This window comes from Falco cherrug, chromosome 4 (genome assembly GCF_023634085.1).
Source record: "Falco cherrug isolate bFalChe1 chromosome 4, bFalChe1.pri, whole genome shotgun sequence".
Taxonomy (NCBI): domain Eukaryota; kingdom Metazoa; phylum Chordata; class Aves; order Falconiformes; family Falconidae; genus Falco; species Falco cherrug.
In genome coordinates, this window is record NC_073700.1 from 51,099,456 (window position 1) to 51,118,204 (window position 18,749).

Consider the following 18,749-nt stretch of genomic DNA (forward strand, 5'->3'; position numbering starts at 1 on the left):
CCGGCGGGGGCGCTGCGGCGAGCGGCCGCGGGAGCGTCACCCCCAGCAGGCAAAGCGCCGCGGAGAGGCGGAGCGGCGGCAGCGGCGTGCCACGGCCGGGGCGGTGGCGGGAGCGTGCCAGGAGCGGGCGGGGGGCGGGCCGGGAGGGAGCGGGGAGGACAAGGGCCGGGCCCGGGAGCCTGGGCAGGGGGTACCCGCGGCCCCACGCAGGTACTGGGGCCGGGTGCCGGGCGGGAGGAGCGGGCGGGCCCGTCCCGGGGCGCTGCTGACCCGCAGCCCCGAAGGCGCCCGGCGGCGGCAGGAGCCGCGCTGCAGCCCCGCGGGCCCCGGGCCCGGTGTCCGGCCGGCGGGCAGAGCCGCGGCGATGGAGCCCCCGCATCCGGCCGGCCTCTGCTTGCCCGCCGCGAACAGAGCCCCGCGGCCCGGCGGCTCCAGCATCTCGCTGTGGACGGTGGTGGCGGCCGTGCAGGCAGTGGAGCGGAGCGTGGACGCCCACGCCGCGCGGCTGCTCAGCTTGGAGCGCCGGACGGTGACCACCGAGAAGAAGTACTTCGACTGCGAGAAAACGGTGGTGGAGTTCGGGAGCCAGCTGGAAAGTAAGCTGGCCGTGCTGGGCACCCTCATCCAGGAGTACAGGCAGCTCCAGCAGCGCCTGGAGAACATGGAGAACCTCCTGAAGAACAAGAATTTTAGGATCCTGCAGCTGCCCCCCGGGGATGCGGTCCCCAAGGTAACAAACAGCTCGTTAGCGGCTCTGAGGGACCCATCGGCAGCCGCAGGCGCTTTGTCCCTCGGGGCGCAGCCCCTCGACATCTCCTGAACAGTTCGGTGGGCACCGCAGGAGCAGCCCACCTTCTCATCGCCCTCATCGCCCACCATGCCGAAGCGTTGGGGCAGCGGTCGCTCACCTCCCTGCTCACATACATGTTTAGATCCAGCAGTACCCCCCTGCAAAGGGAGAGGTGGTCGAGTTTTAAGGATTAACGGCAGGTCCCGTGTGATGGGTTCGGGCTCTGCGCACAGGGAGGCGGGAATATTGTGGAATTCAGTTTGTCCTCCCAAGAATTAGCAAACTTCTGTAAACAGAATATCTGAGCCGCTACTCCATGTCCTGAGGGTGCCCCAAGGCAGGAAATTTTTTTTCCCTTCTTGATGCCTGATGGCAGTAATAAATAGAAAGGAGGGTACCCTGGCTCCAGGTCCCAGACCCGGTGCCGAGTGTGTCACTGCTACGATTGCAGGGCCCGGTGGTGTTTGAAAGCACTGCCACTTGCTTCTCTGCACAGGACTGGGAGAACCTGGAGGAATGGCAGAGGGAGCTGTACAAAAACGTGCTGAGAGGGAAGAACGAATCCCTGATCTCTCTGGGTAAGTATCGCTGTTCTAGTCAGTTACCAGTGCTTCTGGATGAGCTCCCTTGGTGTCTTTCTCCCACACCTGGGAAGCAGATCTGTAGAGGGGTAGAGAAGCTGGTGCCTGTTGTTGGGGGCAGCGCAGAGCGCAGCAGGTGTCACATCCAGTCACACTGGCACTCGCGGGGACGTGGGCGCTGGCCGCAGTCACCTCCACGCCCCCCGCATTGCCTGGTGCCAGCACAGCCCCTTCCCTGGGGCTGGCGGGGCTTTCCCCACGGGGTAGGTTGGGAGCTGTCTGCTGGCGGGCCGTGGAGGGCTCGCCGCACTGCTGAGCGGTGTGTTGTCACCCATGGAGGCAATTTTGGGAGCGCAGCTGAGCATGTTCCTTCCCGTGGATGCAGCAGCCATTTTGATGTGGCATGGAAACCTTAATATTTGTGCCCCTAAACAGATTATGTAATCTCCAAACCTGACCTCCTGTCCCAGCTTCAGAGAGGAGAAGTGCCCTGCGAGGGGGACGAGGCAGCTTCACCAGAGATTCCAGCAGAACCAGGTGCAGGCAAGAGGCGAATTACAGCTTTATTCTCAATCGTAATGTTTGGGTGTTGGTATCACCAGACAGAGGATGTCACAAGGTGATAAGTTTTTATTTGCTGTGGGGGGAACTTCTCAGATGTCCGGAGGAGCAGGTTCAGGGGGAGTAAAAGGGTGTTAGAAAAAAACCATAATGGGTTTGATTTTTCTCATTAGCAGAGCCTCTGCTGTTTAAACTTGAGGAGAGCAGGCAGGACAGCAGAGAAGGAGCGCAGGAAAGCCTGAAGGGAGGAACGATGCCGGAGGAACCTGGAGCTGGTGAGCGTTGTTTGGAAAGGGTGTGTTTGGACTCAAGGGTAGGGAGGATGCTTTCCTGAAATGGAGGTTAAGGGGAAAACCACTGCTCTGCGTGGCAGAGTAACGCTCCCAGAAGTAGGAACAGGAGGTGCTGGAGCGATGCTTGTATGTGAAAGGGTGGCTGGGAGCAAACCTGGGCACAGTGAGGCAAGAGCCGAGCAGTGCTATGATAACCAGTAGTTTCCTCTCTACCTTACCAGACCACAGCATTCCAGAGCTGAGCTTTGTGGGCTCTGTGAAGCAAGAGGAAGAGCAGTGTGCAGAGGAGCAGGGAGCCATGGAGAATGCAGAGTTTACAGAGCTCAGTGTGGGTGAGTTGCGAGCAGTTGTGCAGCATGCTGTGCAGCTGGAGATGCAGGGAGTCCCCAATGTTCCTGCTGTGGGGCAGAGTACACCAAGACATGGGGACTGAGGACAGGCAGCTTGGGCAGTGCGGAAAGAGCAAGAGCTGTGCTGAGGTTAGGAAAGCAGGCAGAAAGTGTACGGACAGTTTTACTAGTAGGTAGATGTAGAAGTGCTAGGTAGATGAGACCCTGCATGTGAGGAGGCAGGCACTTGTGAGGTAAATCAAATGGAATACAGGAATCCTTAGGAATAGAAGTCAAGAAAATTCTCAAAGTCTTCTCCAGCGATGGTGGTGTTATGCCAGATTACCTGGGGAACTGAGTGAAGCTTTGCTCACTCAGTCTTGAAAGGAATACAGTAGTTAAGGCTGCGGTCCAGAGCAGAGCAGCGAGGTGGTGAGCTGCTGTGTTGGGAGAGACTGAACGCAGTAGGACTCCTCAGCCTAAGGAAGGCATGGCAGAGAGGGTGATGCAACACAGTGCTGCCTGGCTGAGCAGTGCACAGCAGGAACTGAAGGAACGAGCCTTCGCTCTTCCTTGCCCTCTGAGAACCAGAGAGCAGGGATTTGCTTAAACCAAGCAGGGCAAAGGCTGTTATCGTTATGTGTGCAAGCTGTAGAACCTACTGTCACAGGACACAGCAAAGCAGGCTTAGAAGAGGTTTGGGCCGATTCCCAGATGGAATGTTGCCTCTGGCTTCCATCCTGCAGCAAGAGGCTGTCCCCCATCCCCAGCAGGACCCTGGCTGGTGCAGAGCTTGCCTCTTCCCTGCGGCCCCTGGGCTTCTCAGCACCTGGCCTAGAATGCTCAGCTCCCTTGTGTGGGTCTTGTCTCATATCCTCTAGAGTATATCTGCTTTTCTCCTGGAATTTCTTCTGCTTGGTGGCTACATCCTCAGAAGAGGGAGCTGCGCTCCAGAGCAGTGCCTCAGTAGCTACCTAGGGCTAGGGAAGTCACCGGTCAGCTGGGGTGGCTCTGTTTTTCCCAATAATTGAGTAAACATGCCATTATTAACAGACTGTCCCCAGCTCACCAGTCACCTCTTTTCCCTCAGTCCTGGTTTCTGTTTGTTCTTCTTGTGTCACGTCAGAGGTGTCAGCGGGGCTTGCTCAGTTTTTGATGGCATTTGCCCTGCCGTGACTAAATCTTAGCTGCTTTTTCTCAGGCCCCTTGTGTCACGTTGTCATCTCTCCGCTGTCAGTCACTGCAAAGCGCTGGTGAACTGGGGAGCAATGCTTTCCAGACAGGAGGCTGATCCCTGCTTAGATTTTGCCCTCACACTGTCAACAGCGTTTAAAATGGTTGTGTTGGCAGTCTCCATCCTTGACCTTTGGTTGGTTTTCCACCTATGGGTCATATATGTACCCAGGTCAACTAAAATTGAATGTTCAGGCAGAAATGAGAGTCAAGAGAAGATCTGAGATAGGTTTAGCACGAATAGAGAACCCCAGGCACCTAGCTCAGAGATGAAAAGCAGCGAACCCTTGGAGAAAATGTATTTGTACTGCTTTAGGGAGGACTGCAGAGAAGGCTTCCTCGTTACATACATATCCTGAGCAGCAGCAGGCATGTATCTAGTCAAAACAGCCAGTGTTTGCATGTCCCCTTTCAAGAAAAGGGTTACGCAGGTGAGTCACCATGTCCTGGGAGTGGAGGGGAGGTGGATCTCGGGGAATGAGCTGGTGCTCTCTGAAGAGTGAGAAATACAGAGTCGTTGGTGTGGGGAGGGAGGCAGACGTGTTGATGAGAGAAGCAAAGGTCCATCCCTGGTCCATGGGGTCTTGGCACTTAGGGGAAGTAAGACGGCTGGGGATGATTTTGGAAACTGCCAGACTCTGTTGTCTTGGAAGGCAGCACTTCCCTCTGCCTCCTCCCTCACTTCTGCTTGCACTCTGGCCCACTGAAAGGGAAGCATTCCTGTGCTTTTCACTTGTATTCTCTCTTTTGGCCTTTCAGCTGGCTGTTGTTCTGTGAGCACAGCTGCCTTTCACACTCCCTGTGTGAGATGGGCCTTTCTGGTGGGGGAAGGAGTGGGAAGCATTTCGGAAACATCTTGCGTCTCATGTCAGTGAATGTCCCTTTTGTTGTTCTTGTCAGTTCCAGCAGATAACATGGTAACATTCCAAACAGAGCAGCTGGACTCTGAGGAACACCCCCAAAGCTCAGAGCCCCCTGCAATAAAGTCGGAGGACCTGCTTTTCCAAGGTCCCAGCAAGGCGCTGCCTCTTGATAGTCAGTGCAGGTCTCCTGTGCGGCAGGGAAGCCAGAGCGAGAGCAGGCTGGTACCGTCCACTCTGGGGAAAGAGGGTCCTGGCAAAAGCAACGCTGTCACCTTCTATGGACGTAGCTGTCCCAAGAAGAGACCTCACTCATGTACAGCGTGTGGGAAGGGCTTTTGTCTGAGGAAGATGGTGACGACTCACCAGGAGAGCCATGGCATGCAGTGCAGAAGTGCACACGCTGGAGAGGAGGGCTTCCTCCGTCAGCAGCGCCAGCGGACCCGTGCAGAAGACAGGACCCATGTGGCCAAGGAGAGATTCAAGCAGAACCAGAATGCAAAAGCCCACACCAGTGTCCCAGCCATGGACGAGGTGTACAGCAATCCCAGGCACATGAAAAGCATTGACGCCAACGGCAGCTGCAAGCCAAGTCAGAGGGACTGCCCACAGGGGAGGCCTTACAAGTGTGAAAAGTGTCAGGAATACTTCTCCCAAAAGAAAACTCTCTCATCGTCCACCGGCGCGTACACTTGGGCCGGAGCGGAAGGATCTTCTGGTGCTCATACTGTGGGAAGACCTTCACCCACCCCTCTGAGCTGCTCCAGCATCAGAGGGTCCACACAGGGGAGAGGCCGTACCAATGCAACGAGTGCCCAAAGCACCTCAACCAGAAGCAGCACCTCCTCCAGCATGAGAAGAACCACCTGCGCAAGAGGAACTGTGTGGTCACGCAGAGTGTGAGGAAGGCACCACTACCCAGCTGCTAGGTTGCACAGGCTCAGGCAGCCCCTTGAGGAGGTAGGAGAGGAGACAGTCTCCATTGCTCAGTATTAAAGGCTCTTTAACATTTTATCCTAAAGATCCAAGCAAAGTAGAATTAGGATCCACCTTGGCACCACTACCCTTTTCTTCGTTGTGGTGGTATGCCACAGTACCTCATAGTCCACCCCAAAAGCTCTCCAGAATAAAGTGTTTTGGGCCTCTCTGAGTTTTAGTCTGTCTGAACTGGTTCCAGCAAGGCTGAGGGTTTGGTTGGTTGGTTGGGGTTTTTTTTGAAACAATTCATCTGGAGTTTCCCAGGCTTCCCTGGACAAAGTTCTGCTCTGCTCCTTTTCGTGGGTGAGTTTGAGTTGCACGTTCACAAAAGGCTCCTGGCAACTAAACATGTGCACAGGGTGAGGCCTCCCTGATGGCTTGCACAGTTCCCCCCTTTGCCAAAGAGAGGCAGGCAGGCAGTTCCCAGCTCTCTCCATGCTTCAGCACAGGCCATATGGTTTTCACTGCTGCTTCTATTCTGGAAGTGAGCTGGAAAAGATAGATTCAGTTCCTTCTCTAGAGCTTGAAATTGGATTTAATTTGCAGGAAATTATGATGATAGGGCCACATACTGCTTGGAGACACTGGGACGCACTCTACTGGAGACTGTGGGCTTGCACTGCAGTGACCAAGGGGAGTTTGCTCTGTTGTCTGTCGCCTCTGAGCGTGCCCAAAGGTGGCATTGCCCAAACTGCTTCTCATACCTCTGCAATGCTCCCAGTGGAACTGAACAGGGAAGCCACCCGTAAGCCAGAGGTGGGGTACACCTGTATTCACATGCTGAAGTGAATGTTGGGATGACTTCCTGCTGACTGCCTATATGTTAACACTGCTTCTTTCCTTTGTATTTCATTATGGTCTTCATCTCCCTCTCCTCCTGGTAGCTTGAGGTGCAGATGTTTTTTGTTCTTGAGGATGAGCTTTCATCGTATCCCAAACCATTAAGAAATTCCCAGCATCTGACATGTGTTTAGTAAATTGCCCAAATGTGTAGTGCAGGTTCAGGGATGGCTTTAGAAACCCTTCTGTTGCTTCCTGGTCCCAGAGTGTCAGCCACCTGCACCCCCGCCTTGGCAGGCTTGTCCCCTCAGAGAGAGATGTTCTTCTGGCTCTAGCTGGCTGCTGTGGCAGGTGTTTTAGTCTGGAAACTCCTTTGGCCCAGGAGCGAGGTCTCTTTCCAGGTTGTTGTCACCTGCCCTGCCAGCGGAGCATAAGACACGAGCACTCCTGTGTTCACCTTGGCCCAGCTCTGGCCAAGCTCTGGGCTGTTTAAGTTAATTTGATTCTTGCCCAGAGCAGATCAGGGTGAGCCTGTGTGAACCTCTGGACCCACGCTGTGGGAGCTAGCACAGAGCCACGTGTGCCAAAGCATCTTTAGCCACTGCAGCTGTTTGCCTGGTGACTAACTGCCTGCCACCTTTTCTTGTCCTAGTGCTGCTGAGGTCTGTGATTTCACAGGTTCTGCTGTGTCTGAGTAGATCTGCGTGTGGTGAGCCCTTCCCTGTGCACCTATCCGTGTTTCTACACACATCCCCACCCCCCCACCCCCCCAGATAAGAAATCTGTGAGGACAGGGTTTTATCACTTCTTGGTGTTCAGTGGCCACTTGCTACCATAAAGCAGGCAACATGGACTGGTTTTTCTCCATTGTTTGACATGCTGAAGGAGGAGGGTCTCTTCGCAGGTAGCAGTGTGGGGCATTTGATACCCAGATGAGCAGTTTGGGTCTTGTCCAATAAGCAGGTAAAAGAATGAGTTCTCCAGTGGCTTTCTACTGACTCCAGATAAACTGCTTATTTCTGTTTTACACCTTTATTACTTAGACTGTGAGCCCTCAAGGCAGGGAACTGTTTCTATCTCTTTGTAAAATGCCAATTAAATTTGCAGCAGCAGATACTTGATTTTTCATAACAATAATGTTAAACTTGAGCAAATTAAAGCTGTAAAGTTCTAAATGTTTCTTTTTTAAAAAAATCATTTTACCCATTGGTAAGGGTGGTTTGTAGTATCATGCCTTACTGATGGAGAGACAGAAACCTGCCTTGAATCAGGAAAAAGAATGGAGTGTGTTTTCATTGTTTAATCCTTTTTTAATATTGCAGTGGAACCTGAGCATGAGAACTCTTTTCCGTATGCCTATCTGAGATCCAAACAGGGCCTGAATGGTAAGAGTATCCAAAACCAGGATGTAGATAAGCTTGCTTACACAATTCTCATCCCGCAGGCAGGTCACATCAGTCCTGCTGCTGGCAAAAAGTTTTCAGCAACTGCAGTGTTGCAGTTGTCATCTGTTTAGCCTGGTTGAGTCCAGGAAGAGTGGGATGTATTCTGGGATAAAGATGCTGCCACATAAAGCAGTGGAGGGGCGCTTGTCACAGATTCCCCTGTGACCAGAACATCCTGAATCTTAGGATCACTTTGGCAGCACTCTTAGATTATTCTACAGTTACAGGTGCCTTTTCTGGGCTGTTTCAGTCTCTTAGAAAAAGGCAATAATGGGAAACATCAGAGTCCTGCTATGTTGCCATCTCTCTTCCCTGTTGCACTATTGCTTTTATGTTCCAGTGCCGGCCTCCTACCACTTTGTTGTTATTAGATATATTAAACATTAGTTAAAATGAAGAAGCTACCTGACAGCTGATGTCATGCTCACATCTGAGAGGTGTCTCTGTATCTGCAACTGTAAAAGAATCAGTGTTTGGGTGGTGAAAACATGGGCACTCCAGATGTCCCATCTCTACAGCACTCTCCTGTTTTTGACTGGGAGATTTCATATGTTAACCACCATCTGAGCATCAGAAGCACTTGATGTGCTCCATGTTTCATAACTTCTTGATGCTGCCTTTGATAATACAGATGAAGCAGTATTTTGCACGGTGAGTCATAGTTGCCCTATTCTAGCCCAGCTCCTTTGTATTTCAGAGACAAATATGTACATTTATAACAAATCTCAGAGCTATTTTGAGATACATGGCTGCTTAAATAGCGAAAATTTGACAATCCAAGAAGAAGCATCAAGTGATACAGAAATGTGCTGCTTTTCCAAGACCAAGATAAAGAAGATAAAACATCCCTGTGCACAGATAGAGTAATGCTTACAGGGAAGAGCAGAAGTGTGGGAAGGTCAGAGAAGCTGTGGTGATGGGGAGGGAGGTAGTTTTTTGAGAGCACAGGTTCTACACCCACACTGAGATGCATTGTGGAGTCTGCACCCTCCATGAACAAACGCTGAGCTTTTATCATCCTTGAGTAGCATGCCTCAGTGTGCAACTTGTTCCTGATCTTCTGTTAGTTGGGCTGCTATAGCTTAGGCTGCAGTAGGGCAGCAGCCTCCACTGCAAAACCACATATCTAGGCTGAGATACTCTTCACAAAAGAAGACAAAGTCATGCACAGAAAGGGGGGGCGCAGACGATGATGACACACAACACCCAAACTGATCAAGGTACACCCAGGGCAGCAACATCTTACTGGATTCTCAGGTTCTGGCAAATGCAAACTATTTTGGTTAAGAGCAACTAGCAACTCAAGCTTTTGTTCATTCTACAAGTGCTGTTGTTAAAGCAACTCCATGTTTTTATTGCTTTATGACTTCAGATCTTTGTTAATAAAAGCTTCTCTGTGTATCTTACCCCATAGAAGTAGGAATTCTTTACGTCCTGTGGAACGCTGTTGCTTCTGTATTTGAGAGAGGTACACCGGCTCTCCTGCATCCAGCTCCTGACATAACTATTAAATGCAAGGCAAGAAGAAAACATGTAAGTACAGAGGAGCCTTGTCGTCCCCTGGAGAGGTTCTCACCACAGGCCTGTCCCCTGCCAAAGGGACCAACAGGTGTCACCTAACACTGTTTCTAGGTTTTTAAGCCTTTCTGTCCCTTCCTGGGCTGGACCTGACATAGGCACCATCCTGAGACCTACCTGTAGCAAGAATGTCAGCCACCGAGTTGCATGTCAGCCACAGAGGTGATGTACAAGCAAACTTGTACCTTTGCAGTTCTGATCACCTCTTACCCTAAGGGAGGTCCCGTTTTTCATAGCCGATTGCCAGGCAGTTCAGTGAACTTACCAGATCAGGAGGATAAGGTGAGGTGGTGATTCCAAGCAGAGCATGGGTCACATGGTGGCTGTCAGTCACAGAGGGAAGGCCTGGGAGTGTCACCCAACCTAACTGAAGGTGTCTCTGTGGGGACACCTGCAGTGGAGATCCCAGATGCTTCTGGAAGACTTGAATTTGCAGAGTTCTCCTGTGGTGGCTGTACCCAGTGCACAAGATTCAATAAAAACTTCCAACCACCTCAGCTTCACCTTCGTTTGTGCAAGATACCCAAGGCATGAGCTCCTCCTGATGCTTGTGCAGACCAGGAGAGCTGGGGGGCTGCTGCCATCACAGATGGGACCATTCAGAGGGCTGCCACCGCAAGGGGCTCCCCCTCAGCAAGTCACGCGTGCAGCTGCACAGGCAGCGTCCTGCAAACTGCAGCCCAGGGCCAAGCTGCGCCACACAGCTTTGCCACCACCCCACCAAAGGCCATGGTAGCACCTAGAGCCACACCAAGATGCACCACAGAGACCCTGCGCTGCATGCCAGCAGGGTGGGCCTGGGGCTCAGAGGGGATCCCGAGTCCCCACGGCTCTGAGGGGATCCTGATTCCTCGGGACTGTGAGAGGAGGCTGTGTCCTCATAACTTGAGGGAATCTTGTACCCTCATGGCTCTGAGAGGACAGAAAAGCCCCATGGCTCTGAGGGGATCCTGCACCCTCGCAAGTCAGTGGTAAAGCGATCCCTCACAGCCACGAGGGGACACCACAGCCTTCATGGCTCTGGAGGGGTCCTGAGCCCCTATAGCTCTGAGGAGACACTGGGCCCTCACAGCTGAGAGGACCCCCAGGCTTCATGGTTCTGAGGGTGCCCTATTCCTTCATTGCTCTGGGGGATCTTGAAGCTTTCACAGCTGTGAGGGGATTCCAATCCCTCCCAGCTCTGTGGGGACCCTGATCCCTTCCAGCTCTGAGGATTCTGTGTGGTCACAGCAGTGTAGGGAACTTACTCCTCACAGCTCTGAGAGGATCCCCAGTCCTTCATGCCTATGAGGGAGCCCCCAGTCCCTCACAGCTTTGAGGGGATCCTCAGTCCCCCACAGCTGTGAGGGGATCCTGGTCCCTCATGGCTCCAAGGGGTCCTTGGATCCCTCATGGCTCCAAGAGGATCCCGGTCCTCCACGGCTGTGAGGGGATCCTGGTCCCTCACAGCTCTGTAGAGAACTTATGCCTCACGATTCTGAGAGGATCCCTGATCCCTCATGCCTATGAGGGAGCCCCCAGACCCTCACAGCTCTGAGGGGATCCTCAGTCCCTCACGGCTGTGAGGGGATCCTGGTCCCTCATGGCTCCGAGGGACCCCACGGCTCCGAAGGGATCCTGGTCCCTCATGGCTCCGAGGGACCCCACGGCTCCGAAGGGATCCTGGTCCCTCATGGCTCCGAGGGGATCCTAGTCCCCCACGGCTCCGAGGAGACCCCAGATCCGCCCCGTCCCTTCGGCGGTGCGGTGCCGCCCGCGCCTCGGGCCCTCCCGCCGGGGGGCGCCGCAGTGCGCGGCGCAGGGCGGCGGCAGGGGGCGCTGCGCGGCGGCCGCGGAGCACGGCGGCGTCGCGCCGGTGTCGCGCCGGCGTCGGGCCGGCGGCAGAGGCCATGGCCGGTCCCCGTGTCGGGCGAGCGGAGGCGGTGGCGGCGCGGCTGCTCCGCCTGGAGGCCCGCCTGGCGCGGGCGGAGCGGCAGCTGCGGGCCGCGCTGGCCCTGCGCGGCCGGCTGCAGGCGCTGGAACGGCGGCTGGAGAGCGGCGGCGGCGGCGGGGCCAGCCGGGTGCCGGTGAGGCGCGGGGCGGCCGGCGGCGGGCGGGAGGCGGCGCGGCGCGGCGCGCCGCGGCTGCCGCTGAGCCTGGAGGACGTGTGGCTGCAGTTCAGCGAGCGTGAGTGGCGGGCGCTGCGCGGCTGGCAGCGGGCCCTGCACCGCGCCGTCATGAGGAGCAACTACCACATGCTGCTGTCCCTCGGTAAGGGCCCGGCGGGCGGCGAGGGCCGGCGGCGGGCGGCGGGACCCCCGGCGGCGGGACCCCCGGCTGCTGCTCACCCCCCGCCCCCCGCAGAGCTGGACGGCGCCGGCCGGGACGCGCAGGCCCAGGCGGAGGACGGGAGCCAGCCATACGCTCCGGGCAGCGAGGGCGGTGATGACAGCGCCGAGCCTGCAGAGACCTGCGCCGGTGAGTGGCCTCGGGGCGGCCGGGCAGCGCCGGGGTGGCCGCGCTCCCCTGGGCACTCGCTGTGTCGAGCCTGATCTTTCAGACGTGGCTGCTGGGCATCTCATCCCTACCAGCGCTACCAGCACATGGCGTCAAACTGCTTCTTCTACCTCTCCCAGATGCTGGGTCACCTTTGTCACACCAGCCATCCCCTTGCCGTTCGGCTGTGCCTGCTTCACCCGTCGAAGTGGGATGACGTTTGGTTTTCTAGCCTGAAGGCAGGCTGTCAAGAGGACTTTCTATTCCCTGTGCAGAAACGTGCACAATGTAGTTGGTTTTACACGTGTGAAGTGTGCCTCCAATTCATTGCTTGTGTGATGGAGGTGGAATGATAATGTGCAGAGCACAGAATCTCTGAACAGTTTGGGTTGAAGGGACCTTAAGGCCCACCCAGGCCCACCCCTGCCACAGGCAGGGACGCCTTCCACTAGCCCCGGTGGCTCCAAGCCCTGTCCAGCCTGGCCTCGAATACTTGTTTATCCTCATTTATTTCATAGACTTCCCCCTCGCCCCAATAATTTTCATTGATAATTCTCACGAGTGTTTTTCTGATGGGTTAGAAGTGGTGTGCATTTTACCAATGGTGACCGTAAAGGGAACGGCATAATTCTGGCAGAGCCAAAAAAGAAACAAAACTGGAGAACAAGAACTCGGGTGGCACTGTCCTCTCCCAGGGCCATATAGAATGTGTTTTCATTTGCTAATGGGTGCCACAACAAAATGGACGTTACACTTGCATGAAAAATTTGTGTGTTTCTGAGGCTCAAACAACAGATGAAGGTTTTGTGACAAATATTTTGGATCTGTTTAACAGACATTGGTCAGCAAGAACTAGAACTGAACTGAAGTTTTCTCTGTAATGTGAGCCAGGACAGAGCTGCTGTGGCTGGGGTGGGATGAGAATCGGAATTAATTTTTTGTATGGAATTGAAATAACATTGGTTCCTATTAACAGAAGATGGCCCAATCCATATTAAGCAAGAGGAGGAGTTGTGCGTTGCAGATCAGCGGGAGAGGGGAGCTGAAGAAGTTCCTGAAGAGCCCTGCCCGGGTGAGTAACTGCATACCTTGGAGGGAAAATAAAACAGGGATTAAATTCCAAGGTGCACTTTTTTTTTCTCCACCTCTTCTCATGTATTCCAAACCTTTCACAAAGAGCTCACAAGTTTTGAATAGACTTGCCACCAGTCCTGACCAGTAAGGGCTGGTATTTCGTCTTTCCCTTCTCACAGCAGTTTTGCAGTTTGCAGAGTATGTGGCTGGTTTTCATCCAAGCAATCCAGCGCAGAATAGGAAATGTTTCGTTCCCCGTTAAAGTCCTTCCCTTGAGTTGATAGCTCTATGCCGATTAAATATCTAGTGCAGTGGGCCATTAGTGACTTTTTGGGGCCGATGGGTTAACTTGGAGGAGGCAAAAATCAGTGGTAGAATGAGGTCTGTGGCTGGTGCCATCTCCCGTGTGGGGCTGTGATTGCATGAAGGCAGGACTCCGCGCTGTTCTGGCTCAGGGGGAATCGGGGACGCTGGCAGCTCCTTAGCTCCACGTCCCCTGCAGCCTTCTCTTGCAGGGCTGCAGTGCCTCTCCTGCCTGTCCAGAGGCTTCAGATTGCCTTTTCCCTCCTCGCCTCTTCTGTGTTTTTTCTGTGTACACGAGCGAGTGCACCAACTCCTTGGAAATTCTGTTGCTGTATGGGGAGGCTACGCAGCCCGGGGACCTGTTTCTTGCCTTCTCATTTGGTGGTACCTCTTTGTATTACAAAGAAACTATTCTGCTTTGGAGCTTGGCTGTCCTTACTCTTTACAAAGGGTTAGCAGCTCTACTGGTTGACTCCGCTGTTGTTTTACTCTGCTTCCTGCCTATGTAGGAAACTGGGATTTTTAGACTTTTCCATCAGGTTTCATTAAGAAACTGGGATTGTGGGAGCTTGACTTGCGGGTCAACAAAAACCAAAACAAAAGCCAGTTTCACCCTTGTGAAATCCTGAGCTTATGCAGTTGTGACACGCTCGTCTTGAATTTTCTCCTTTAGCCAAGCAAGCGTTTTGTGAGCCTGAAGCTTCAAGTCAGACCAAGAAAGGCAAAGAAGCATGTGCCAGGGAGCTGCCAGGTGCAGAGGGTGAGGACCTCCCAGGAGGCCCTGATGCAGGTGAGGATTCCCTGGTAAAAACTCCTACTGCAGGAGTTGCCCCTCAGGTGGCTTTTGATGTCCTTTCTTCCCTGCTTTTGTCAGCGCTTTTCTTACCTTTGTGAATTCCCAAATCTTCCGTGCTTTGCGTCTTTCCCCAGTGTTTCTCAGTTGTGTAAATTCTCCCCAATGAGCAGGATTTCAGACTTATGCAACTGACGTTTTATCATGGATTAAACAAGAGGAGGAGCCACGCTGCCCTGAACGACAAGACTTGGAGAAAGAAGAAGAAATCTCTACGGATCCAAGTGCAGGTCAGTAATGGATTTCAGCTGAGAATTCTGGGACACTAAATCTAATTTAGGGCATTTTTTTTAATACTATACTAAATGTCATGACCTTATGACATAAGCCATGAAAGAACTGGAACAAACCTCAGTCTGCTGGTTAGTATTTGTTCACAAAAATTTCAGGTTCTGTCAGCGGCAGAGACTTGTTCCTCTTTCAGCTGGCTTAAAACTGTCAGAGGCTCTGTCTGGGGTGTCTGTTTAAGGCAGGCACGGTGGTGTGCTCAGGCTTTATGGATCAAGTTTGTACTTCCAGCTGGCTTGGTGGTGTCTAAACCTGTTACTGATGAACATAGAGCACTGACTTTGCATTCCCAAGTGGGAGAGCTGTCCTGCAGCAAAAGAGAAGGCAGCTTTAATGCAAAATGATTTTAGGAAGTGTTGTTCGGAGATGTAGGTGCTAGCATTCATTCGGAGTTTTTCTGCAGAGCGCACTTGAAGTATGGATCATGCCTGACGTGGAGTTAGTAGAGATTCATCTTTGGATCAAGGCTTAGCCTCAGGCAATGGGTGTGCAAATTTGGATGGGGTTATTAATTAAATACAATTTCCTGGGCCATAACCTGGGGCCAGTCAGTATAGCTGTCACTTGGATAACTGAGGAGGGGGTGCAGAGGAATATTCTGTGTAGAAATCAGTTGGTAGCCTGGAATTCCTTCACGTCATGTAAGCTATTTAAACATCCATGGCGCGTGATGAAGTTACTATAGAGTAAATCAAGGGGTAAACTCTCAGTGTGCCAGTAACTGCATGGGAGCTACCAGCATCAAAGATTTTTGCCCCACTGAAAAAGGCCATCCAGAATATTGCCCTGGTGTAAGGCTGGATCAGCTCCCACCAACTCCTTGCTGAGGAAGACCTGTTGCAGCTGCTCTGAGGGCACTCCCAGGGTGGGCTTTCCAGCCGAGTAAGCCTGTTCCAGGCCTTCCAGTTTGTGCTTACATGTAATCTGGAGTTTCTGGGGTGAGAGGACGTGCTTAGACAATTACCGTAGAGCAGCTGGTGCCTTTTACAGCACTCAAATCATGCTTGAGTTTGGCCTGTGGTAACATGTTTGTGTGCTGATGTCCCAGTACGCAGCTGGAGAAATAATTGCTCAGGATGTTTATGTAGCGCAGTTAACTTTGGACTTGGCTGGTTGACACTGCTGAGAGACCTGTGGTCCTTCATGGTGCTCGGTGGAGTCTTTTTGTAGCAACCTGCAGATGTGGGAAGGATCACAGGCCTTAGGGTGCAGAAAAATCACGGTGTTAGAAAGCTGAAGAGCATTGGTGGAAATAATCTGGAAAATGGAACACTGGAGGTTGGTCACAGGAAAGAGTAATTACAGAAAGAGGGGATTTGCTGGTCAGCAGAACAGTTTTGTTCAATGGCACATCTAGAGCTGTGTCTAAGTGGCTCAGGTGCCAGATACCTTTTTAGGTTGTATTATCAGGAATTGTAAACTTTTTCCAAGGAAAGCAGGAGAGGCGTCTGGAGGAGAGGCAGTCTGACTGACAGCTCTCAGTCTGGGCGTGCCTCTGCATCCAGCCAGAGCTGCCTCCCTGTCTGGGGATCACTTGTAAGGTGTGAGCGCTGCCACTACGCAGCACTGCTCCGAGCAGTCTGAGCAAGGACACAGCCAGAGAGTGTCTCCCTGCAGAAGTCCAGCCTGCAGACACAAGGTACAAGAAAGGGGCATCCCCACTGAGCCACTGGGCTGGCTTCAGTGCCTCGGCTCGGACCCTTTGCTTCTCTAGGTGCTCACTGGATTGTCTGGAGAGCAGCTGAGAGCACTGAGGTGCGACGGTGTCAGCTCTGTCAGGGAACTAACCTCACACTTCAGACATCTGACCAAGAGGATGAAAATAAGACATTGCATTAATGATTTTTTAATGTAGATTTTTTTAAAAAGTTGCAAAAAGATCTTCTGTTTTCTTGGAGATTTCGTTTCCATGGAACAATGGTACTTTCTCCCCTCAGTATTAAAACCTCCCATCTTATTACTTCAGCATGGCTGTTGGCTTGGAGGGATACTCTTTAAGAGGCTTCCTTAACTGAAAGACTGAAATCTATCTGTTTCAGTGCACGATGAAAACACAAAGAGGGACCCTCCAGAAGATTGCCTTGAGAGCATGGTGTGTGATGCAGAGGTACCGAGAAGACCTGGAGAGAAGTTTTCCAAGGATCCTAGTCCTGGAGTGACATGGGACAGTCAGTGGAATTCAGAAATGATGGAAACAAACACCACCAGGAATGGCCTTGGGGGTGACACTCAGTACGACCAAGGGTTTGATGAGCGCTTAGATTTCTTTAGCACTCAGGAAAATAGTGTTGGAAAGAGACCATGCACGTACAACAAATGTGAGAGAAACTCCACCCAGCAGGATCATCTTCAGACTCCCCAGGGAGCCCGAGAAGGGGAGATATTTCCGGGCCATGCATGTGAGAAGAATCTCAACGAAAGGGTGTTCCATCCACTGCACCCACAGCCGTGTGCTCTGGGTGAGAAAGGAATCGGGCAGGGGGCCGCTCCTGCCTCCTGCGAGGGGCTGCCTGCAGGGCCGCAGCTGGTGGCCCGTACCGAGTGCGGACAAAACCCTGCGGGTGGCACCAGGCTTCGTGACTACAACAGCCTCAGCGGAGAGGAGCAGCCATCTGCAGAAAGCGAGGAGAACTTCCCCACAGAAAACGCATTAGCCAGCCCCTGCTGGGATCACGGGCAAGACAGGTCGGAGTCCTGCACCCGCTGCAGGCAGCACTTCATGCCCCGGGGCAGCCCCGCAGGCCAGCAGCAGAGCCAGGGCAGGGGCAAATCCTACATCTGCAGTGACTGTGGGAAAAGCTTCATTTGCCATTCGTGGCTTGTTAGGCACCAGATGACTCACACAGGAGAGAGGCCATACAAGTGCTCTGAGTGTGATAAAAGCTACAGGAGAAAGGATTACCTTCTAAACCACCAGCGCCGGCACTCAGGAGAGGGGCTCTTCCAGTGCCCCCTCTGCAGGAAAAGATTTGTGCTCAGGAGGAGTTTGATGAAACATCAGGAAACTCACATGCAAGAAACACACCTGACATTGGCCGGTTGGCCCTGCACAGAGATCAGGGGGTCTGTGATGCACTCCATATAGAAAATTCCGTTCAGCCGGGGGTTTCGCAGACCCCCTTGGCCATCAGCCTTGCAGGGCTGTGGCAGGATCCCCCAGCTCTGTGCTGGACTGTGGCGGGAGGAGGAGGCTGTTGAACGGCCATCCTGAGCCCCCTCCCAGGCAAAGGGAGAAGGTTGGTGGGGGGGATATTTTCCACAGATCACATTGAAATGGTGTGCAGAGCTGTTTCACAGCTTTCACTGGTGCCTGTAGCTGTTTGGGATGTGTTGGAGCCGTGTAGGAAGTCTGCGATGCTTGGAGTTACTGCGAGCCGTGAATCCATGCCAGAGAGAAATGACGGTGACACACAGAACAATTTGTAATGCTTCTGGCTGGAGACTAGCTGAAATGTTACCCCTCAGCTACTGAGAGGCCACAGTCCAGGGACAGGGCTGAAAACAAGTGAGTCAGTTACTAATTGTCCACCAAACAGTGCCAGGAGACACCTACTTGTGTGAAATGCTTTGAGAAAGGAAGCGTTGATCCTGTGGCTGTTTGAAAGAAGCCTCTTCAGGAAGTGGCAATGAGACAGAGGGGAGTAGAGCCTGAGAGGCAGCTTGGTCCCACAGTTAAATCACAGAGCTCTTAGGGCTCCTTTCTGCTGAACATTAAGAGAGAGTTCCTGAAGGCTGGATCCTCACCCTGGCGTTGTAAAATGACTGGGGAGCCTGGAATATGGTTTAAATTTTGCATAGCCTTAAAGTTGTGTTGTACTTACTTTGCCACGTTGTTACAGGTCTTCTGTGTTTGTTCAATTTTCCGAATCCTGTGAAAACAGAACGTTTAGATGCTTGTTAAACATTCTCCTTCAGAAACTTTATTTTTGCTCCTCTTTAATATCTCTTGAAGAGGAGAGTGCTGCTGGCAGTCTGATGTGTTGTGACATTGCAAGGGCACAATTAATTCCTTTAGTAGTAAGAGTCTGGATGTACCATCGGTCACCTTGGTTGTCGGTGGCATTGAGCCTTGTGGGAAACAAAGCGGCAGCAGTGGCAGTCAGGCAAGAGCCCGGTTTGATTCAGGGCTCCTACACTGTCAGACAGTTGTGACAAAATTGTTAAACGGCCTTTTTTAATGTGCATGTTTCTGCTAAAGTTTGTTCTGCATTCTTGTTGGCTGGAAATGTCATGTTTTTTAAAAATAAAATTGTTAGAGAAATGCTGTGGGTTGTTCTACAGGAGGAAGAGGAAAGACGAGCGGGGCTGACACAGGAGGAGGAGCTCTG

General features: G+C 52.8%; 1 protein-coding gene across 1 annotated transcript; it reads left to right on the plus strand.

The window, feature by feature from the left end:
* Positions 1-146: 146 nt before the first annotated feature.
* On the plus strand, positions 147-18,601 carry LOC102055831 (uncharacterized). The gene is given in 13 exon segments (XM_055706797.1): positions 147-730; positions 1,242-1,368; positions 1,807-1,908; positions 2,109-2,207; positions 2,447-2,557; positions 4,688-5,307; positions 5,310-5,575; positions 11,122-11,678; positions 11,772-11,885; positions 12,880-12,975; positions 13,954-14,070; positions 14,247-14,363; positions 16,461-18,601. Coding segments are annotated over 13 exon segments (3,738 nt in total). The 5' UTR covers positions 147-364; the 3' UTR covers positions 17,507-18,601.
* The last annotated feature ends 148 nt before the right edge of the window (positions 18,602-18,749 follow it).